This window comes from Convolutriloba macropyga, chromosome 6 (assembly GCF_964194025.1).
Source record: "Convolutriloba macropyga chromosome 6, txConMacr16.3, whole genome shotgun sequence".
Classification (NCBI taxonomy): Eukaryota; Metazoa; Xenacoelomorpha; order Acoela; family Convolutidae; genus Convolutriloba; species Convolutriloba macropyga.
This window is the reverse complement of record NC_134473.1, coordinates 71,087,651-71,107,748: the sequence shown is the minus strand read 5'-3', so window position 1 is coordinate 71,107,748 and position 20,098 is coordinate 71,087,651. Positions and strand designations below refer to the sequence as shown.

Here is a 20,098-nt window from a genome sequence, read left to right as displayed (position 1 = left end):
GATTGATGATTAAAATTGAGCCAACTGACATGCGTGCCATTTGACATCTTGATTTTGAACCTAATTCCGCCAGTTAACATATTTCAATTAAGTACTTCAAACTTCGATCGAGAGCAATTAATATGCTCATATTAAGTCAATTTCATCAGCTGAGCAAAGCATTCTACCAGCATTAAGGTAGAAAATATTAGGGTAATGGACTTAAGTACAACCCATATTTAAATACGGGTTGTCTACAGTGCATGTATAAACTGCCGACCTATAACCAACTCATCGATCTTACATGCATCGTACAGATTTTGGTATCACATTGAACTTCGTAAAAAACAAATTTGATGTTACCACTCGTTACTAATTCTTCGATCCCTGAAAATTAAGGCACATTAAACAAGCCCAACTACAATTGCTCCCAAAATATACGTCAAGCTGCATTGTGCTTAAACAAATTGAAATTATAGAATATTATAAAAGGTCAGAAACATTCAGTATTGAACCAAGTCTTTTTAAAACGTGAAAATCAAATCCATTGTCAGACATTCAACACAATACGATAACTTCGTACCTTTCTATTAGGGAGATATTTAAGCACAATATTAATGAAGTTGACTTAAGTTAATTTAACCAAAGTTAGACTGCTAATTTCCTTCATTGGTTGAAAAGATCCTCGACGGCAATATTCAATAAGTGAAAGAAATGCGAAACAAGTCCTTCAATTCAATGACCAACCTTCTGCAGTTAACTTTGTCAGCACATACACCAAATAATTGTTGAAGTCTGGGAACTGATTCAACTCTTCTAGCTTCTGTAACAGAACAATTGAATTTAAATTTCAATACGAACACATTAGAAAAAGAAAGATAATTTCTGTTATTGCACCCTTTGCAGATTAACGCGTTTACTTTAATTGCAAAAATTTTAAACAAAGCGTTATATAGAATGACCTTTTAATTGATTACCATAAATTTACTACGGGCGGCAGAACGTTCTGTAGGGACAATAACTGAAACTAACTGAACAGTTTTTTTTAAAATCCAGGTACCTGTTGAACTTTCCGTTGAGTTTCTGTATTTGGAGATTGTGATTCTCGGAGCAGTTGCAGAATTTGACGCAGATCTGATTGATTTGGCTCCCAATTACATTCCCCGTGGGACACTACTTCGATCATTTTAACAAAATCAGATCATATCTGAAATTAACTACAATAAATTTCAGCAACCAACAGAAATTAAAAAGCGCCTGACAAGCCTTTTCTGACAGTTTGTAAACAGTAAATTCGCAGGGTGAAACATCTGCAGCTTGCATTTGGGCTGCGACTCCCAGCAGACTTTTATTGGCAGACCTTTAACGTCAAATAAATTATGGGAGTCTTCGATAAGAGATAGAACAAAATACAAGACATTATATTTTTGCTTTTGTGTCGGACACCTTTGGTCATCTAAAAAGATGAAAAATGTTCTTTATTCGTGAATTGAAGGACTTTCAGGTCTTTATCATTATAGCCAAACCCCCTCCCCCACCGCTTAGCGCTCATATCACCAGTGTGCCATAATGCTGAGGGCGCTATAGTTTCGTGTGGGGGATAATGAAAGACAGGGATTTTCAATTGCACCAGAGAAATTAGGTTTGAAGCCCCTCTCAATTATATCCCAAAAAAACTTTCCTGCAACCTTCGCTGAATAGTTTCATAAGCCGAATGATGTGTCAGACAATTAGTTGACCACCCAACACACAAACGAAGCATAATTCTTGATCTAATTCTTACTACTGCCAACGAAGTTCCCCTCTCAATTGTTGATAGGCATTTCTTCAATCATCATCCCATAATTTTTTATTGCTCTATCAACGAACACCCAGCTCCTATACAGTCATGCTACTCCTGAACTTCTTTTGATCCTTTAACTTTTAACTCGGGTCTCCATGACCTCTTCAGTTATATTTCTCAAGACAACTCCTCAGATCCATCATTTCTCGACTCGTGGTTCTACCTGTTAAACTTGTCATTGACAAATTCTTTGCGGAAAAAGCGCCTGGCACTCCCCTCCTATTATTCTTCCCATACAATCCACCTTCTGGATCAGAAGTCCACAAATTCTCGTAAACTGTTCCGTAAATGCACCTTGGAGCTCTGTCTCAAGGAACTGGAGTGGAAGAGGCCTGCCTCCGAATCCATTGACCTGGATAAAGTGTTCATTAATCAGATTAACCTAAAAGAAACACGAAACTGCTTTAAGATTTTGCGAAGTTATGGATTCTCGTCATTGATTCCAGCAGCCTTGAGAAATGAAAAATCAGTCTTCTATACTGATTTGGAAAAAACGGAAGGTTTTTACACGTATTTGTGTTCTTTCTGTGAATCGCGACAAACCCATAACAGCTCCATCTAGCATCGTGGAAGCATAATTTGCGGTAGTGGATCATATAAATATATCAGTCCCAACTATTGAAAAAAACCTAGCATCATGTGCAGATTCTGCTTTAATGGGCAATTATTTATTCCCATCCTTCATTGCGCGAGAAAGTACCTCTCAACTATCTCGTCATTTTACAGAATTATTCTCCTGGATTTTAAAAACCAGAAATGGTCAACTCTTTGGAAAACGTCCATAGTTAATCCTCTTCAAAAAATGGATTTACAGCACATACATCCCATTACCGACCAATCAGCATTTTACCAGTGCTGTCACTAGACCCCGAACATTTCAATTTTTCGGCCTCCCATCGTTTGTTGTCAACATGGTTTCATTCCAAAACACAGTACAGTTAGCCAACTCATCGGGTATCTGCATCTTGTGTACATGGCTTGTGATCAGAAAGTACCTTGCCTTGACATATATTTTGATATACAGAATACTTTCGATACCGTTCCTGATGATTTTCTTCTGACCAAATTGGCCACTGTCGGGCTCGATCTGAACCCTCCCACACTAATTTGTTCTACTTTGGAAATTTCTCATGTTGACATGTACTTTTCAACTTCTAAACATGCGTTCCTGGGTGCCAGTGTCCCATTTTACCCAATGATATAATCGTCTTGAAATGGCTTGAGGTTTCATCTTATGTTCTTGACATTGCATGTGTAAGATGGGGCGTGAAATAGCGCAATACATTAGACTATGCGCGTTAGAAAACTTTAAAGTGGCAGACCGGATTTCATTCAAGTTAGCAGTGAGTTCATAGCCTGACTTAATTCTTAGCAGGATGAAAGCGATTGCTTTCTATTGAACAATTTGTTGGTAGAAATTCTTCATGAGCACATTTTTGCTCTGATCAATGTTGAGCCAATAACTGCTAGGTTTGGAAAACGCTTCGCTCAATCTTTTGATATAGGGTTCTCATCACTTGCATGGTTTAGTGTTTTTGTCTCTCAGTTCATGCTTATGGTGTGTTCGGATTGTGTTTGTGATAGTTTTAAAACAAATAATCCGAGTTTCATTTGTTGGAGATTTTACAATTGTTTTCGTGAATTTTCGTTCTAAATTAGCAATCTTTTTTGCTTATTCATTGTTCTGCCATAAATCGTTTCATTGGATACTGATGTGACATATTTTCGCACGAACTAATTTTATAGTTACCAGAAGATTACCTTTTCTATGGAGAACTTTTTGTGGAAACAATGTTTTTAGTGGAAAAAGGTAAAGCAAAATGTTCTTGCATTTTTTTTATTTTTTTTTTTCAAAAATAGAAAAGATTGTTATTTTGGGATTGTTCGCCTACTGCTGGGTGGGCAATTCGATACTTTCAATTCAAGAGAAAAAAAAGGAGTTTCTCTTTAGGTGTGCTCGTTTTATGAAAAGCATTTTGAATTTTTTCTAATGTTTAGCTCACTTGTACTCAAAAAACCTAAGAGGTTTGGAGTACCTATGTTTGGCAAAGGAAGCAGATTGGATATTTCAGTGTGTGCGTTAAAAATTCTTTGATGAGGAAAAACCACTTGAAGTAGTATATTAAACAAAATGTACGATCAACTTTAGAAAAGTCTTTGTGAGATCTCAAATGCTGATTCTTGAAATTGTGATACATCTAAAGGGTTCTTCGTTTGAGATGTTGTATAATGTTCTCCAAAAAAGTGTTCTATAAGGTATTTTTAGACGCCATTGTGAGGTAAAATGCATTTATGGAAAATGACTCAAGACAGCAATTTGTCTTCAGCGCGTTCGAAGGGAAAAAAGTTTAAAGAGATTGGTAGTGTGACCTACCGAAGTGAAGTTGGCTACAGTTGGTTGAGACAAAGCTCAGATAAGTGTCAAACAATTGCTGGATCTTTTCCGTTTGTGCCCCCCCCCCCCCAGCTTAGTGGGTGCATATTATTTGCAACCCCCAGACGCACGTGCAATATTTTTACATAATGATTTACTATGTAATGACACGTGATCTGTCACTGGGTGGAGCATAACGTACTGGGGGGGCACAAACGGAAAAGATCCCAATTGCTAGTGTGGAATCAGATGAAACTTTCTTAACGAGTGGAAAGTAAGACAAGAACATATAGTTTGAGAAAACTTGTTTGAGACTCCACTCTGAAAATTCAGTGAACGAAAGCTAATGAAATGAAAAGAACTGTGCGATGACAGTCTTGTTAAAAATTAAAGACAGTTGTTGGGTGAAAAGTGGGGAAATTTAGAGATCTAAAAGGGAGAAGTTAAAGAAAAAATACTTTGAAAAACAGGATCTTAGAGAGAGAGAGAGAGAGAGAGAGAGAGAGTAGAGCAAAATATAAAGTTTCGAATTAGTTTATTTGAGAGAATTAGATTCCTAAGACAAATAAGTTTTCACGTTGTTGATGACCTACAGATTGTACGTTTCAAGATAGAAATTGCATATTGAGCAATAGATGGAAAGGCAAATTATATTGGCGTTTCCTAACGCAAGATCAAGTTGATACCATTGAAAGCGTTTTTTTGCGTGGCTCAGAATACTTCTCAAGTATAAAATCAAACACTGAGTTCTTGACAACTTAATCATTTAGAGACAGGACACCCCTTTTCGCTTCTTCGACAAGACATCGAAATATATTGGAAAATTTTCATGTTTTACTGTATTTCTCAAATTCCAATCATGCGTTCATGGAAACAATGTTCCAATGACCCATTTACCCAATGATCTAATCGTATTGCAATGGCTTGAGGTTTCATCTTATGTTCTTGACATTGCAAGTTTAGTTTAATATGAGGCATAGCGCAATATATTAAACTTTCCGCGTTAGAAAACTTCAAAGTGGCAGACAGGATTTCATTCAATTTAGGAGTGAGTTCATAGCCTGACTTGCTTCTTAGCAGGATGAAAGCGATTGCTTTCTATTGAACAATTTGTTGGTAGATCTTCTTCATGAGATCAATTTTCCTTTGATCAACGCTAAGCCAATAGCTGCTGCGTTTGGAAAACGCTACCCTCAATCTTGCGAGTTCTCATCCCTTGCATGGTTTATTGTTGTTGTCTCTCAGTTCATGCGTTTGGAGTTGGTCAGTTTGTGTTTGTGACTCTTTTAAAATAAATAATCCGAGTTTCATATGTTGGAGATTTTACAGCTATTATCTTGAATTTTCATTCTAATTCAGCCAATTTCTTTGCTAATTTTTTGTTCTGGCATAAATCGTTTCATTGGAAACTGATATGACATGTTTTTTCATGAACTAATTTTACAGTTACCATAAGATTACTTTTTTTGGAGAAATTTTTTTGTGAAAACAGTGTTTTTAGTTGAAAAAGATAAAGCGAAATATTCTTGCATTTTGATTTCAATTTGTCTTCAAAAATAGAAAAATGATTCTGGGATTGTTCGCCAACTGCTGTGTGAGCAATTTGATGTATACAATTGAAAACAAAAAAGAAATTTCTCGTTAGGTGTGCCTGTTTTATGAAAAGCATTTGAATTTTTTCTAATTTTTAGCTCAATTTTATACAATAAACCTAAGAGGTTTGGAGTACCTATTGTTTGCAGAAGAAGCAGATTGGATATTTCAGTGTGTGCGTTAAAAATATTTCTGATGAAGAAAAACCACTTGAAACGGTATATTAAACAAAGTTTACGATCAACTTTAGAAAAGTATTTGTGAGATCTCATATGCTGATTTTTGAAGTTGTGATACATCAAAAGGGTTCTACGTTTGAGATGTTGTATAATGTTCTCCAAAGATATGTTCTGTAAGGTAATTTTCGACATCTTCGTGAGGTAAAGTGCATATATGGAAAATGATTCAAGACAGCAGTTTGTCGGCAGTGCTGTCGAAGCAAAGGAAATTTCAAGAATTTGGTACTGTGACCTGCCGAAGTGAAGTTGGCGCCGGTTGGTTGAGAAAGAGCTCAGATTAGTGTCAAACAATTACTAGTGTGGATCATATGAAATTTTCTTTTTGGGTGGAAAGTAAGAAAACAGAGATAGTTTGAGAAATCTTCTTTGAGACTCCACTCTGAAAAATTAGTGAACAAAATCCAATGACATGAAACGAACTGAGCGATCAAAGCCCGGTTAAAAACTAAAGACAGTTAAGTGAATGTGGGTGAAATTTGGAGATCTAAAAAGGAGAAGTTAAAGAAAAAGTAATTTGAAAAAAGAATATCAGAGAAAGAGAGAGAAAGAGCAGAGCGAAATTCAAAGTTTAGAATTATTTTACCGGAGAGAATTAGATTTCCATTATAAATAAGTTTTCATGTTGTTGATGACTTACAGATTGTAAGTTTCAAGATAGGAATTGCATATTGAACAAGAGATGGAAAGGCAAAATTTCTCGGCGTTTCCTAACACCAGATCAATTTGATAGCATTGACAGCGGTTTTTTGCGTGGCTCAGAATACTTCTCACATATGAAATCAAACACTGAGTTCTTGACCACTTAATCATTTAGAGAAAGGACACCACCTTTCGCTTCTTAGACAAGACATCGAAATATATTGCAAAATTTTCATGTTGAACTTTTTTTTTCAAATTCTAATCATACGTTCATGGAAACAAGGTTCCAATGTCTCATTTTACCCAATGATCTATTAGCTGTGCGAAGGCTTGAGGTTTCATCTTATGTTCTTGACATTGCAAGTGTACGATGAGGCGTGAAAAAGCGCAATATATTAGACTTTCCGCTCTGGAATCCTTCAAGGTGGCAGAAAAAATTTCATTCAAGTTAGCAGTGAGTTCTTAGCCTGACTTGTCTGGCAATTTGATATATTCAATTGAAAAAGAGGAAAAAGTTTCTCGTTAGGTGTGCTTTTATGAAAAGCATTTTGAATTTTTTCTAGTTTTCAGCTCCGTTGTGATTGTGATTCTGGGATTGTTCGCCTACTGCTTTACTGAACTAAAACTAGTGACATGAAAAGAACTGAGCGATGACAGTCCGGTTAATAATTAAAGACAGTTGAGTGTAAAATGGGGAAATTTAGAGATCTAAAAGGGAGAAGTTAAAGAAAAAATATTTTGAAAAAGAGAATCTGAGAGAGAGAGAGAGAGTAGAGCGAAATATAAAGTTTCGAATAGGTTTAGTTGAGAGATTTAGGTTCCCAAAACAAATAAGTTTCCACGTTGTTGATGAACTACAGATTGTACGTTTCAAGATAGGAATTGCATATTGAACAATAGATGGAGAAGCAAAATATCTCGGCGTTTCCTAACGCAAGATCAAGTTGATACCATTGAAAGCTTTTTTTTGCGTGGCTCAGAATACTTCTCAAATATGAAATCAAACACTGAGTTCGTGACACCTTAATCATTTAGAGACAGGACACCACTTTTCGCTTCTTCGACAAGACATCGAAATATATTGCAAAATTTTCATGTTGAACTTTTTTTTTCAAATTCTAATAATACGTTCATGGAAACAAGGTTCCAATGTCTCATTTTACCCAATGATCTAATAGCTGTGCAATGGCTTGCGGTTTCATCTTATGTTCTTGACATTGCTAGTGTACGATGAGGCGTGAAAAAGCGCAATACATTAGACTTTCCACTCTGGAATCCTTCAAGGTGGCAGAAAAAATTTCATTCAAATTAGCAGTGAGTTCATAGCCTGACTTGCTTCTTAGCAGGATAAAAATGATGGCTTTCTATTGAACAGTTTGTTGGTAGAAATTCTTCATGAGCACATTTTTGCTCTGATCAATGTTGAGCCAATAACTGCTAGGTTTGAAAACGCTTGCCTCAATCTTTTGATATAGGGTTCTCATCACTTGCATGGTTTATTGTTGTTGTCTCTCAGTTCATGCGTTTGGAATGTTCGGATTGTGTTTGTGATAGTTTTAAAACAAATAATCCGAGTTTCATTTGTTGGAGATTTTACAATTGTTTTCGTGAATTTCATTCTAAATTAGCAATCTTTTTTGCTTATTCATTGTTCTGCCATAAATCGTTTCATTGGAAACTGATATGACATATTTTTTCATGCACTAATTTTATAGTTACCAGAATATTACTTTTTCTATGGAGCACTTTTTGTGGAAACAGTATTTTTAGTGGAAAAACATAAAGCAAAATGTTCTTGCATTTTTTTAATTCTTTTTTTCAAAAATAGAAAAAATTGTGATTCTGGGATTGTTCGTCTAGTGTTGTGTGGGCAATTTGATATATTCAATTGAAAAAGGGAAAAAAGTTTCTCGTTAGGTCTGCTTTTATGAAAAGCATTTTGAATTTTTTCCAGTTTTCAGCTCCGCTGTGATTGTGATTCTGGGATTGTTCGCCTACTGCTTTACTGAACTAAAACTAGTGACATGAAAAGAACTGAGCGATGACAGTCCGGTTAAAAATTAAAGACAGTTGAGTGAAAAATGGGGAAATTTAGAGATCTAAAAGGGAGAAGTTAAAGAAAAAATATTTTGAAAAAGAGAATCTGAGAGAGAGAGAGAGAGTAGAGCGAAATATAAAGTTTCGAATAGGTTTAGTTGAGAGATTTAGTTTCCTAAAACAAATAAGTTTCCACGTTGTTGATGGACGACAGATTGTACGTTTCAAGATAGGAATTGCATATTGAACAATAGATGGAAAGGCAAAATAATTCGGCGTTTCCTAACGCAAGATCAAGTTGATACCATTGAAAGCATTTTTTGCGTGGCTCAGAATGCTTCTCAAATATGAAATCAAACACTGAGTTCGTGACAACTTAATCATTTAGAGACAGGACACCACTTTTCGCTTCTTCGACAAGACATCGAAATATATTGGAAAATTTTCATATTTAACTGTATTTCTCAAATTCCAATCATACGTTCATGGAAACATGGTTCCAATGTCCCATTTTACCCAATGATCTAATAGCCGTGCAATGGCTTGAGGTTTGAAGTTTCATCTTATGCTTTGACCTTGCAGGAGTAAGATGAGGCGCATTACAAGTGCAGTTTCCATGTTAGAAAACTTCCAGATGGCAAAAAAGATTTCATTCAGGATATCAGTGAAATCATAGCATGGTTTGCCTCTTGCCAGTGTGAAGAAGATTGCTTTTTCGCGAACAATTTGTTTGTAGATGTTCTGCATAAGCTCATTTTTGCTTTGATCAGAATTAAATCAATAACTGCTGGGTTCGGAGCCGTGCATCGCTCAATATCGGGCTCTCATCGGTTGCATAATTTATATTTGTTCTCTCAATTTGGCGTTTGGAGTTCTTATTGTTTCTATGCTTCAAAAGCGAAAGTTCTTGTGATGTTGCCACCTGGTGACCGCTACCCTTATTGTGATGATAAATTGCGCTTGAGTAACACAAAACCCTTTATAACAGCCCTGAGATTAGTGGGTAAGGGAGGCTGTTGATAGTCAGGAAACATAAGACTATTTAACGAGTGAAGAGTTCAAACATGGGATTAAACACCAAGCGAATATATAATTACCAAAGCAGGAGAATAGTATACCATCTCTATAGGAGTGTTTGAATTGGGGATTAAAAATGAGGACACAAATTGAATGGTTAGACGAATGAAACCACTACTTAATTAATATTTAGATAATTTAGATTGTTTTGTTGAATAATTATGAAACGACTTTGTGAAGCCATCACTTTTTGGGTCGACAAGAGTCGTCATTTCCCAGTCGAATACAACTGTTGCAAAATTACAGCATCCTAGCCATTACATTATTTTTACAATGATTAGGATGGAGGCCAAAGATTATATTACCACTAAGCAGAGGGGAGGTTTGTAATCAGAAATACCAGAAAGTCAATCAAAACACGCATACAAAACATTTTTCATCCCTTTTAGAAAACAATTTTTTCGTTTTGAATAAAAAAAATTTTTGTTTCAAAGAATTCCCCAATAATTAACGCTGGCGGTCTGGCTCTGTTGTTGCAACCTTTTTTCTAAAAGAACAAATTATTTAGTGAGGCAGGCTTTTTTCGTCAGTCAATTTTCCACTTTTTGTTTAGGCATCGTAGCGAAAAAAAATTAGCCCGTGGATAAAAAACTGTACATTTTTTTGCCTGTTGAGGAATAGGAGGTATTTAAAACATTTGCGAAAAAAACGAAAAAGAAAAAACAAAAGAATAGTTCGGAGAGTGGGGTTTGTTATGTTAACAAATTGCATTTTTTGTGAAAAAAACTGTTGGTACATTATATCAGGGAAAAAACTTTAATAAAAATTTAATCTATATATCGTGTTTGCCACAAACCTTTGGCAAAAGCTTGAATGTCAAGTTCCTCATCAAAGCAAGAAAGAATGGCCCAGACCTGATCTCTACTGCCCACGATGAAGCACTTCAATTACAGCGAAGCACAATTCATATCCTCCAGAGCAATCTAGAATGATATCAAAGCAAATGACAACAAACGAAAAATCACTGCATTACTCAGCGAAATCAATAACAAGTTTTGGACCAACAGATGGAGACGTCCCTACAGATTGGGACTTTTTAATGAATTTTGCGAAGTTTGTCCCAGAGATCGGGACAACAAGCCCACTGCTCCGCAGAAATCCATACAAAGCAAACAAGGTTGCTCGACTTTTGTTTAGAAACCCCTTGGAAAAAAACGATATGAAATGGAAATTAAGACAAGTAGATTCTCCCAATTGCGATTGTAAAAGTTCAGAGGAAAATGTCTACTTTTTTCTTCGGTTGCATGAACTACGACCATGCAAGGCCATCGCAACAACAGCTACCAGGTTTCGTGTTGTATCAGGACTGTCAGCAACTCATCACCCTCATCACTAACTCCGGTAAACTGCAAAACTCACCCCGTCTTTCAGTTGTTTTTGCAAACGATTCGCAGCCACAACTTCCCTTACAACAGACAAGACGGCTGAAAACCTCGTCCACAATGAGAGGCCCAAAAAAACCATATATATATATATATATATATGTATATATATATATAAATATATATATATATATATATATATATATATATATAAATATATCTTCAAATATGTAAAAATTTGTTGGCCTGGCATTGTTAGCTTATTGCTGCGTGAGCACATTGTTTGTTTCAAATGAAAAGAAAAGAGGTTTTTCTCATTAGGTGTACATGTATTATAAAAAAATTTGTTATTTTTTTAACTTTTAGTATACAATATTCCTAAAAAGTTTTGAGAACCTCTGTTTGGCGGTAGTCGTAAATTGAATAGTTCGGTGTCTGGGTTACAAAAATTTCTGATGAGGAAAACGCACTTGAAATAGAATATTGAACAGTGTATCATTTAAAAAAAATTCAATTCGTGATATCCCATTTGTTGAGCCCTTAAAATTGTGATTTATCTTGAAGTCTCAACGTTTGGAGTGCTTTTAGGCAATTTCGGACCCCTTCGTGAGGTAAAGTGCATATATGGAAAGTGGCTCAAGACAGCAGTTTGTCGGCAGTGTTGTCGATGCAAAAGAAGTTTAAAGAGGTTGGTACTGTGACCTGCCGAAGTGAAGTTGGCACCGGTTGGTTGAGAAAGAGCTCAGATTAGTGTCAAACAATTAATAGTGGGCAACAGATGAAATTTTGTTATTGGGTGGAAAGTAAGACAAGAAAAGATAGTTTGACAAATTTTGTTTGAAACTCCACTCTGAAAGTTTAGTGAACGAAGGCTAGTGACATGAAAAGCACTGAGCGATGACAGTCCAGTTAAAAATTAAAGACAGTTAAGTGAAAAGTGTGGGGAATTTAGATATCTGAACGGGAGAAATTAAAGAAAAGGTAATTTAAAAGATAGAACCTGAGAGAGTAGAGCGAAATTTAAAGTTTCGAATTACTTTATTTGATGACCTACAGATTGTACGTTTCAAGATAGGAATTGCATATTGAGCAATAGATGGAAAGGCAAAACATCTTAGCGTTTCCTAACGCAAGATCCAGTTGATACCATTGAAAGCGTTTTTTTGTGGCTCAGAATACTTCTCACCTATGAAATCAAATACTGAGTTCTTGACAACATAATGCGTTTGTATCATGAAAAGCAATTTTTATTTTTTTTCTAGTTTTTAGCTCAGTTGTATGCAATAATACTAAACGGTTTGGGTTAACTCTGTTTGACAATAGACGCAGACTGAAAATTTCATTGTCTGCGTTATAACAAATTCTGATGAGGAAAACCCACTTGAAAAGTATATTAAATAAAGTTTATGATCAACTTTAAAAAGTTTTTTGTGAGACCTCATATGTTGATTCTTGAAAATCGTGACACATCTAAAAGTTTCTGCGTTTGAGGATCTTCTATGGCAATTCCAAACGCCGTTTTGAGGTAATTTGAATTTGTGGAAAGTGACTGAAGACAGCAGTTTCTTTTCGGTGCTGCCAATGCAAAACAAATTTAAAGAGGTTGCAACTGTGACCTGCCGAATTGAAGTTGGCTCCGCTTGTTTGAGACTGAGCTCAAATTAATGTAGAACAATTGCTGGTGTGGATCAGATGAAACTTTCTTAACGAGTGGAATGTAGGACAAGAAAATATAGTTTCAGGAATCTTTTTCGAGACTGTACTGTGACAATTGAGTGAACGAAGGCGAATGATATTCAAAAATATTTTTGGTGACAGTTCTGTTAATTTTTAAAGACAGTTGAGTGAACACTGAGGGAATTTTTGGGTTCTAAAAGAGAGAGCAGAGGGAACTTTAAATTTTTTAATTGGAGAAGTTGAGAGAGATTTAGATTCGGAAAGCGAATGGCAGTTCACTATTTGGTTGATTTACAGATTTGTTGGTTCAAGATTCGAACTGCATTTTGATCAATAGAATGCAAAGCATAATTTTTTCACGTCTCGTAACGCAAGTTCACTGTTGATATTAATGAAATCGTTTTTGCGACAAAAAGCAGGATCGCTTCCGAATCTGTTTCATTAAAAACGAGCTCTCAATGAATGAATGGCATGCTGAACTAATCCCTCTTGACCCAAATATATATTTCAATTGCCACATAACATCTTAATATCTGGTTTTACACACAGCATAGTTTTTCAATAATTTGAGTAACGAAATCCCTAATATATTTGGGTTGTTCACTGGGGCATTTATCAAGAGCTGTCGACTGGCATGAACTATACGGAGAAAGGAGTGTCAAATGAGAAATTGCTTTGCGAAAGAAATTTTAGCTAGTTTTTGCATAGGTCAGTCAAAGGAGCCTTGAACAATGCCAGAAGCTTTCTCATTTTGTTGGCATCAAAGACGGAAGGACCATGACTTCGATGCGTCTTCATGGCAGTTTCTTTAGCCATTACGGCTTTGAGTATTTAAAATATGGACTGATGGTATGGCAAAATTTTGGATAGTCGTTGCCAAATAAGTACCTCAAAATTGCTCTGCGTGGCTCTGGATGTTTTTCACGTAAGAAATCAAGCACTCTTGTCTTGAAAACTCTAACGGTTATGTTGGTTGAGTTTTTTAAAAAATAGCGCCTAACCGCATTTTAACTGAAAGCGGTTCTAAATATGATGTTTCATTCAGCAAAAGTTTCAGTGACTCATTGGTACTCGAAGCATTTCCGTAGCCTGCATCAAATATAAATATATATGTTGCGATTTGATTGAAAGGTGGAACTATAGCCACACTATCCACAACTGTTGAAATGTATCATCCATAAATTATAACTTCTTGCGATCCATTTTTTTCAATGCTGAGGTATTGAGAAGTTTTTTTTAAAGTACCTAGCAGTCGCATGAAGTGATTGGCTATATTTTTATTGTTCCGGGGGTGAAGTATCCATTGCAGCTACAATTAATTCTTGATTCAAAAATGAAAAATGTATCTTCATGAAATAAAAACAACGGTATTTCTTCTGTACCTCCTTCTTGTTTCTAACATCGCGCCCAATCTTAACATAGAGTATGAAATTTTTTTTGGGTCTTACCCTTTATAGGCCCCCATGAAAATATAGACCCCCATTATGGTATATTTGCCATGATTGGGGGGCTATAGGTTATCTGACCACTAAGCTGCGGGGGGGCTATAATGGGAAAGACCCGTTTTTTTAAGTCTACTAAATAATAAGTCTTATAAATTACTTCTATAAAGCTATAGAGTATCAACAAAAATAGCACAGCGGATTGAAATGATAAAAACCAAGCGTATAAATCTCACTAAGTTCGTTTTCAGTAAGAATTGAGAATATAATTTATTATAGAAGGGATTACAAATTTTTCATAAAATGATGAATTTCAAACAAATGACAAAGCTCCACAGATAGGATGACGCGGTATGTTTTGCCCATTGTCAATTGGGTTTTCAGACTTTTGAGTTGTATACAAGTCGCATACAAAAATACTAAAAGGTTTGGAGTACCTCTGTTTGACAATAGACGCAGACTGAAAATTTCATTGTCTGCGTTATAACAAATTCTGATGAGGAAAACCCAATTGAAAAGTATATTAAATAAAGTTTATGATCAACTTTAAAAAGTTTTTTTTGAGACCTCATATGTTGATTCTTGAAAATCGTGATAAATCTAAAGGTTTCTGCGTTTGGAGATCTTCTATAAAGCAATTATAAACGCCGTTTTGAGGTAATTTGCATATGGGGAAAGTGACTGAAGACAACAAATGCTTTTCAGTGCTGCGAATGCAAAACAAGTTCTAAGGGTTTGGTGCTGCGACCTGGTGAAGTGAAGTTGTTTGAGAAAAAGATAGTTTGAGAAATTTTGTTCGAGAATCTGCTCTGAAATTTCAGTGAACAAAGGCAGATGATACGCAAAGAATTGTGCGATGAGAGTTTTGTTAATAATTAAAGATGGTTGAGTGAAAATTGGGGGGAAATTTAGAATTCTAAAAGAAGAAAGTTAAGAAAAAAGAGAATGAAAAAGAGAACTTTGGAGAGAGAGGGAGAAAAGAGCGAAAAAGAGCAGAATGAAATTTAAAGTTTTGAAATAGAGAAATTGAGAGATCTAGATTTCGAAATTGAATGAGTTTTGACGATTTTGATGAATTACAAAATTGAAGGTTCAAGACATGAATTGCATATTGAAAAAAGATGAAAGCGCATAATTTTTCGACGTTTTTAAACACAAGGTCACGGTTTATACTATTGAAGGCGGTTTTTTGCGTGGCTCAGTGTATTTCTCACGTTGAAGATCAAGCACTGTTTTCTTGACAAGTTAATCATTAAGAGAACGGACACCACGTTCTTCTTTAACAATACGTCGGAAAACAATGGAATTTTTCATGTTGACATGTTCCTCAAATCGAATTCAAATCATCATCGTATGCTTCGACCTTGCAGGAGTAAGATGAGGCGTCAAATAGCGCATTACAAGTGATGTTTCCATGTTAGAAAACATCCAGAAGGCAAACAAGATTTTATTCAGGGTATCAGTGAAATCATAGCATGGTTTGCCTCTGGCCAGTGTGAAGAAGATTACTTTTCCGTAAACAATTCGTTTGTAGATGTTCTGCATAAGCTCATTTTTGCTTTGATCAGAATTAAATCAATAACTGCTGGGTTCGGAGCCGTGCATCGCTCAATATCGGGCTCTCATCGGTTGCATAATTTATATTTGTTGTCTCTCAATTTGGCGTTTGGAGTTCTTATTGTTTCTATGCTTCAAAAGCGAAAGTTCTTGTGATGTTGCCACCTGGTGACCGCTACCCTTATTGTGATGATAAATTGCGCTTGAGTAACACAAAACCCTTTATAACAGCCCTGAGATTAGTGGGTAAGGGAGGCTGTTGATAGTCAGGAAACATAAGACTATTTAACGAGTGAAGAGTTCAAACATGGGATTAAACACCAAGCGAATATATAATTACCAAAGCAGGAGAATAGTATACCATCTCTATAGGAGTGTTTGAATTGGGGATTAAAAATGGGGACACAAATTGAATGGTTAGACGAATGAAACCACTACTTAATTAAAATTTAGATAATTTAGATTGTTTTGTTGAATAATTATGAAACGACTTTGTGAAGCCATCACTTTTTGGGTCGACAAGAGTCGTCATTTCCCAGTCGAATACAACAGTTGCAAAATTACAGCATCCTAGCCATTACATTATTTTTACAATGATTAGGATGGAGGCCAAAGATTATATTACCACTAAGCAGAGGGGAGGTTTGTAATCAGAAATACCAGAAAGTCAATCAAAACACGCATACAAAACATTTTTCATCCCTTTTAGAAAACAATTTTTTTGTTTTGAATAAAAAAAAATTTTGTTTCAAAGAATTCCCCAATAATTAACGCTGGCGGTCTGGCTCTGTTGTTGCAACCTTTTTTCTAAAAGAACAAATTAATTAGTGAGGCAGGTTTTTTTCGTCAGTCAATTTTCCACTTTTTGTTTAGGCATCGTAGCGAAAAAAAATTAGCCCGTGAATAAAAAACTATACATTTTTTTGCCTGTTGAGGAATAGGAGGTATTTAAAACATTTGCGAAAAAAACGAAAAAGAAAAAACAAAAGAATAGTTTGGAGAGTGGGGTTTGTTATGTTAACAAATTGCATTTTTTTTGAAAAAAACTGTTGGTACATTATATCAGGGAAAAAACTTTAATAAAAATTTAATCTATATATCTTGTTTGCCACAAACCTTTCAGATGAAAATGTCTACTTTTTTCTTCGGTTGCATGAACTACGACCATGCAAGGCCATCGCAACAACAGCTACCAGGTTTCGTGTTGTATCAGGACTGTCAGCAACTCATGACCCTCATCACTAACTCCGGTAAACTGCAAAACTCACCCCGTCTTTCAGTTGTTTTTGCAAACGATTCGCAGCCACAACTTCCCTTACAACAGACAAGACGGCTGAAAACCTCGTCCACAATGAGAGGCCCAAAAAAACCATATATATATATATATGTATATATATATATATAAATATATATATATATATATATATATATATATATATATATATATATATAAATATATCTTCAAATATGTAAAAATTTGTTGGCCTGGCATTGTTAGCTTATTGCTGCGTGAGCACATTGTTTGTTTCAAATGAAAAGAAAAGAGGTTTTTCTCATTAGGTGTACATGTATTATAAAAAAATTTGTTATTTTTTTAACTTTTAGTATACAATATTCCTAAAAAGTTTTGAGAACCTCTGTTTGGCGGTAGTCGTAAATTGAATAGTTCGGTGTCTGGGTTACAAAAATTTCTGATGAGGAAAACGCACTTGAAATAGAATATTGAACAGTGTATCATTTAAAAAAAATTCAATTCGTGATATCCCATTTGTTGAGCCCTTAAAATTGTGATTTATCTTGAAGTCTCAACGTTTGGAGTGCTTTTAGGCAATTTCGGACCCCTTCGTGAGGTAAAGTGCATATATGGAAAGTGGCTCAAGACAGCAGTTTGTCGGCAGTGTTGTCGATGCAAAAGAAGTTTAAAGAGGTTGGTACTGTGACCTGCCGAAGTGAAGTTGGCGCCGGTTGGTTGAGAAAGAGCTCAGATTAGTGTCAAACAATTAATAGTGGGCAACAGATGAAATTTTGTTATTGGGTGGAAAGTAAGACAAGAAAAGATAGTTTGACAAATTTTGTTTGAAACTCCACTCTGAAAGTTTAGTGAACGAAGGCTAGTGACATGAAAAGCACTGAGCGATGACAGTCCAGTTAAAAATTAAAGACAGTTAAGTGAAAAGTGTGGGGAATTTAGATATCTGAACGGGAGAAATTAAAGAAAAGGTAATTTAAAGGATAGAACCTGAGAGAGAGAGAGTAGAGCGAAATTTAAAGTTTCGAATTACTTTATTTGATGACCTACAGATTGTACAGTTCAAGATAGGAATTGCATATTGAGCAATAGATGGAAAGGCAAAACATCTTAGCGTTTCCTAACGCAAGATCCAGTTGATACCATTGAAAGCGTTTTTTTTGTGGCTCAGAATACTTCTCACCTATGAAATCAAATACTGAGTTCTTGACAACATAATGCGTTTGTATCATGAAAAGCAATTTTTATTTTTTTCTAGTTTTTAGCTCAGTTGTATGCAATAATACTAAACGGTTTGGGTTAACTCTGTTTGACAATAGACGCAGACTGAAAATTTCATTGTCTGCGTTATAACAAATTCTGATGAGGAAAACCCACTTGAAAAGTATATTAAATAAAGTTTATGATCAACTTTAAAAAGTTTTTTGTGAGACCTCATATGTTGATTCTTGAAAATCGTGACACATCTAAAAGTTTCTGCGTTTGAGGATCTTCTATGGCAATTCCAAACGCCGTTTTGAGGTAATTTGAATTTGTGGAAAGTGACTGAAGACAGCAGTTTCTTTTCGGTGCTGCCAATGCAAAACAAATTTAAAGAGGTTGCAACTGTGACCTGCCGAATTGAAGTTGGCTCCGCTTGTTTGAGACTGAGCTCAAATTAATGTAGAACAATTGCTGGTGTGGATCAGATGAAACTTTCTTAACGAGTGGAATGTAGGACAAGAAAATATAGTTTCAGAAATCTGTTTCGAGACTGTACTGTGACAATTGAGTGAACGAAGGCAAATGATATGCAAAAATATTTTTGGTGACAGTTCTGTTAATCTTTAAAGACAGTTGAGTGAACACTGAGGGAATTTTTGGGTTCCAAAAGAGAGAGCAGAGGGAATTTTAAATTTTTTGATTGGAGAAGTTGAGAGAGATTTAGATTCCGAAAGCGAATGGCAGTTCACTATTTAGTTGATTTACAGATTTGTTGGTTCAAGATTCGAATTGCATATTGATCAATAGAATGCAAAGCATAATTTTTTCACGTCTCGTAACGCAAGTTCACTGTTGATATTAATGAAATCGTTTTTGCGACAAAAAGCAGGATCGCTTCCGAATCTGTTTCATTAAAAACGAGCTCTCAATGAATGAATGGCATGCTGAACTAATCCCTCTTGACCCAAGTATATATTTCAATTGCCACATAACATCTTAATATCTGGTTTTACACACAGCATAGTTTTTCAATAATTTGAGTAACAAAATCCCTAATATATTTGGGTTGTTCACTGAGGCATTTATCAAGAGCTGTCGACTGGCATGAACTATACGGAGAAAGGAGTGTCAATAGAGAAATTGCTTTGCGAAAGAAATGTTAGCTAGTTTTTGCATAGGTCAGTCAAAGGAGCCTTGAACAATGCCAGAAGCTTTCTCATTTTGTTGGCATCAAAGACGGAAGGACCATGACTTCGATGCGTCTTCATGGCAGTTTCTTTAGCCATTACGGCTTTGAGTATTTAAAATATGGACTGATGGTATGGCAAAATTTTGGATAGTCGTTGCCAAATAAGTACCTCAAAATTGCTCTGCGTGGCTCTGGATGTTTTTCACGTAAGAAATCAAGCACTCTTTTCTTGAAAACTCTAACGGTTATGTTGGTTGAGTTTTTTAAAAAATAGCGCCTAACCGCATTTTAACTGAAAGCGGTTCTAAATATGATGTTTCATTCAGCAAAAGTTTCAGTGACTCATTGGTACTCGAAGCATTTCCGTAGCCTGCATCAAATATAAATATATATGTTGCGATCTGATTGAAAGGTGGAACTATAGCCACACTATCCACAACTGTTGAAATGTATCATCCATAAATTATAACTTCTTGCGATCCATTTTTTTCAATGCTGAGGTATTGAGAAGTTTTTTTTAAAGTACCTAACAGTCGCATGAAGTGATTGGCTATATTTTTATTGTTTCGGGGTGAAGTATCCATTGTAGCTACAATTGATTCTTGATTCAAAAATGAAAAATGTATCTTCATGGAAGAGAAACAACGGTATTTCTTCTGTACCTCGCTTCTTGTTTCT

The 20,098-nt window shown here is 35.5% G+C and overlaps 2 protein-coding genes across 2 annotated transcripts in view; one reads left to right on the top strand and one right to left on the bottom strand.

Annotated features, from left to right (window-relative positions):
* LOC142340582 (transportin-2-like) overlaps positions 1 to 1,218 on the bottom strand; it is a 53,414-nt gene extending 52,196 nt beyond the window's left edge. The window contains exons 1-2 of the mRNA XM_075391255.1: positions 1,040 to 1,218; positions 727 to 802 (exon numbers count right to left, since the gene is read on the bottom strand). Of these exons, the coding sequence (XP_075247370.1) occupies positions 727 to 802; positions 1,040 to 1,165 (202 nt within the window). The 5' untranslated portion in view covers positions 1,166 to 1,218. The remainder of the gene's footprint in view (positions 1 to 726; positions 803 to 1,039) is intronic.
* The window catches only part of LOC142340586 (glutathione synthetase-like), a 494,803-nt gene that overhangs the window by 415,959 nt on the left and 58,746 nt on the right, over positions 1 to 20,098 (top strand). The window lies entirely within an intron of this gene.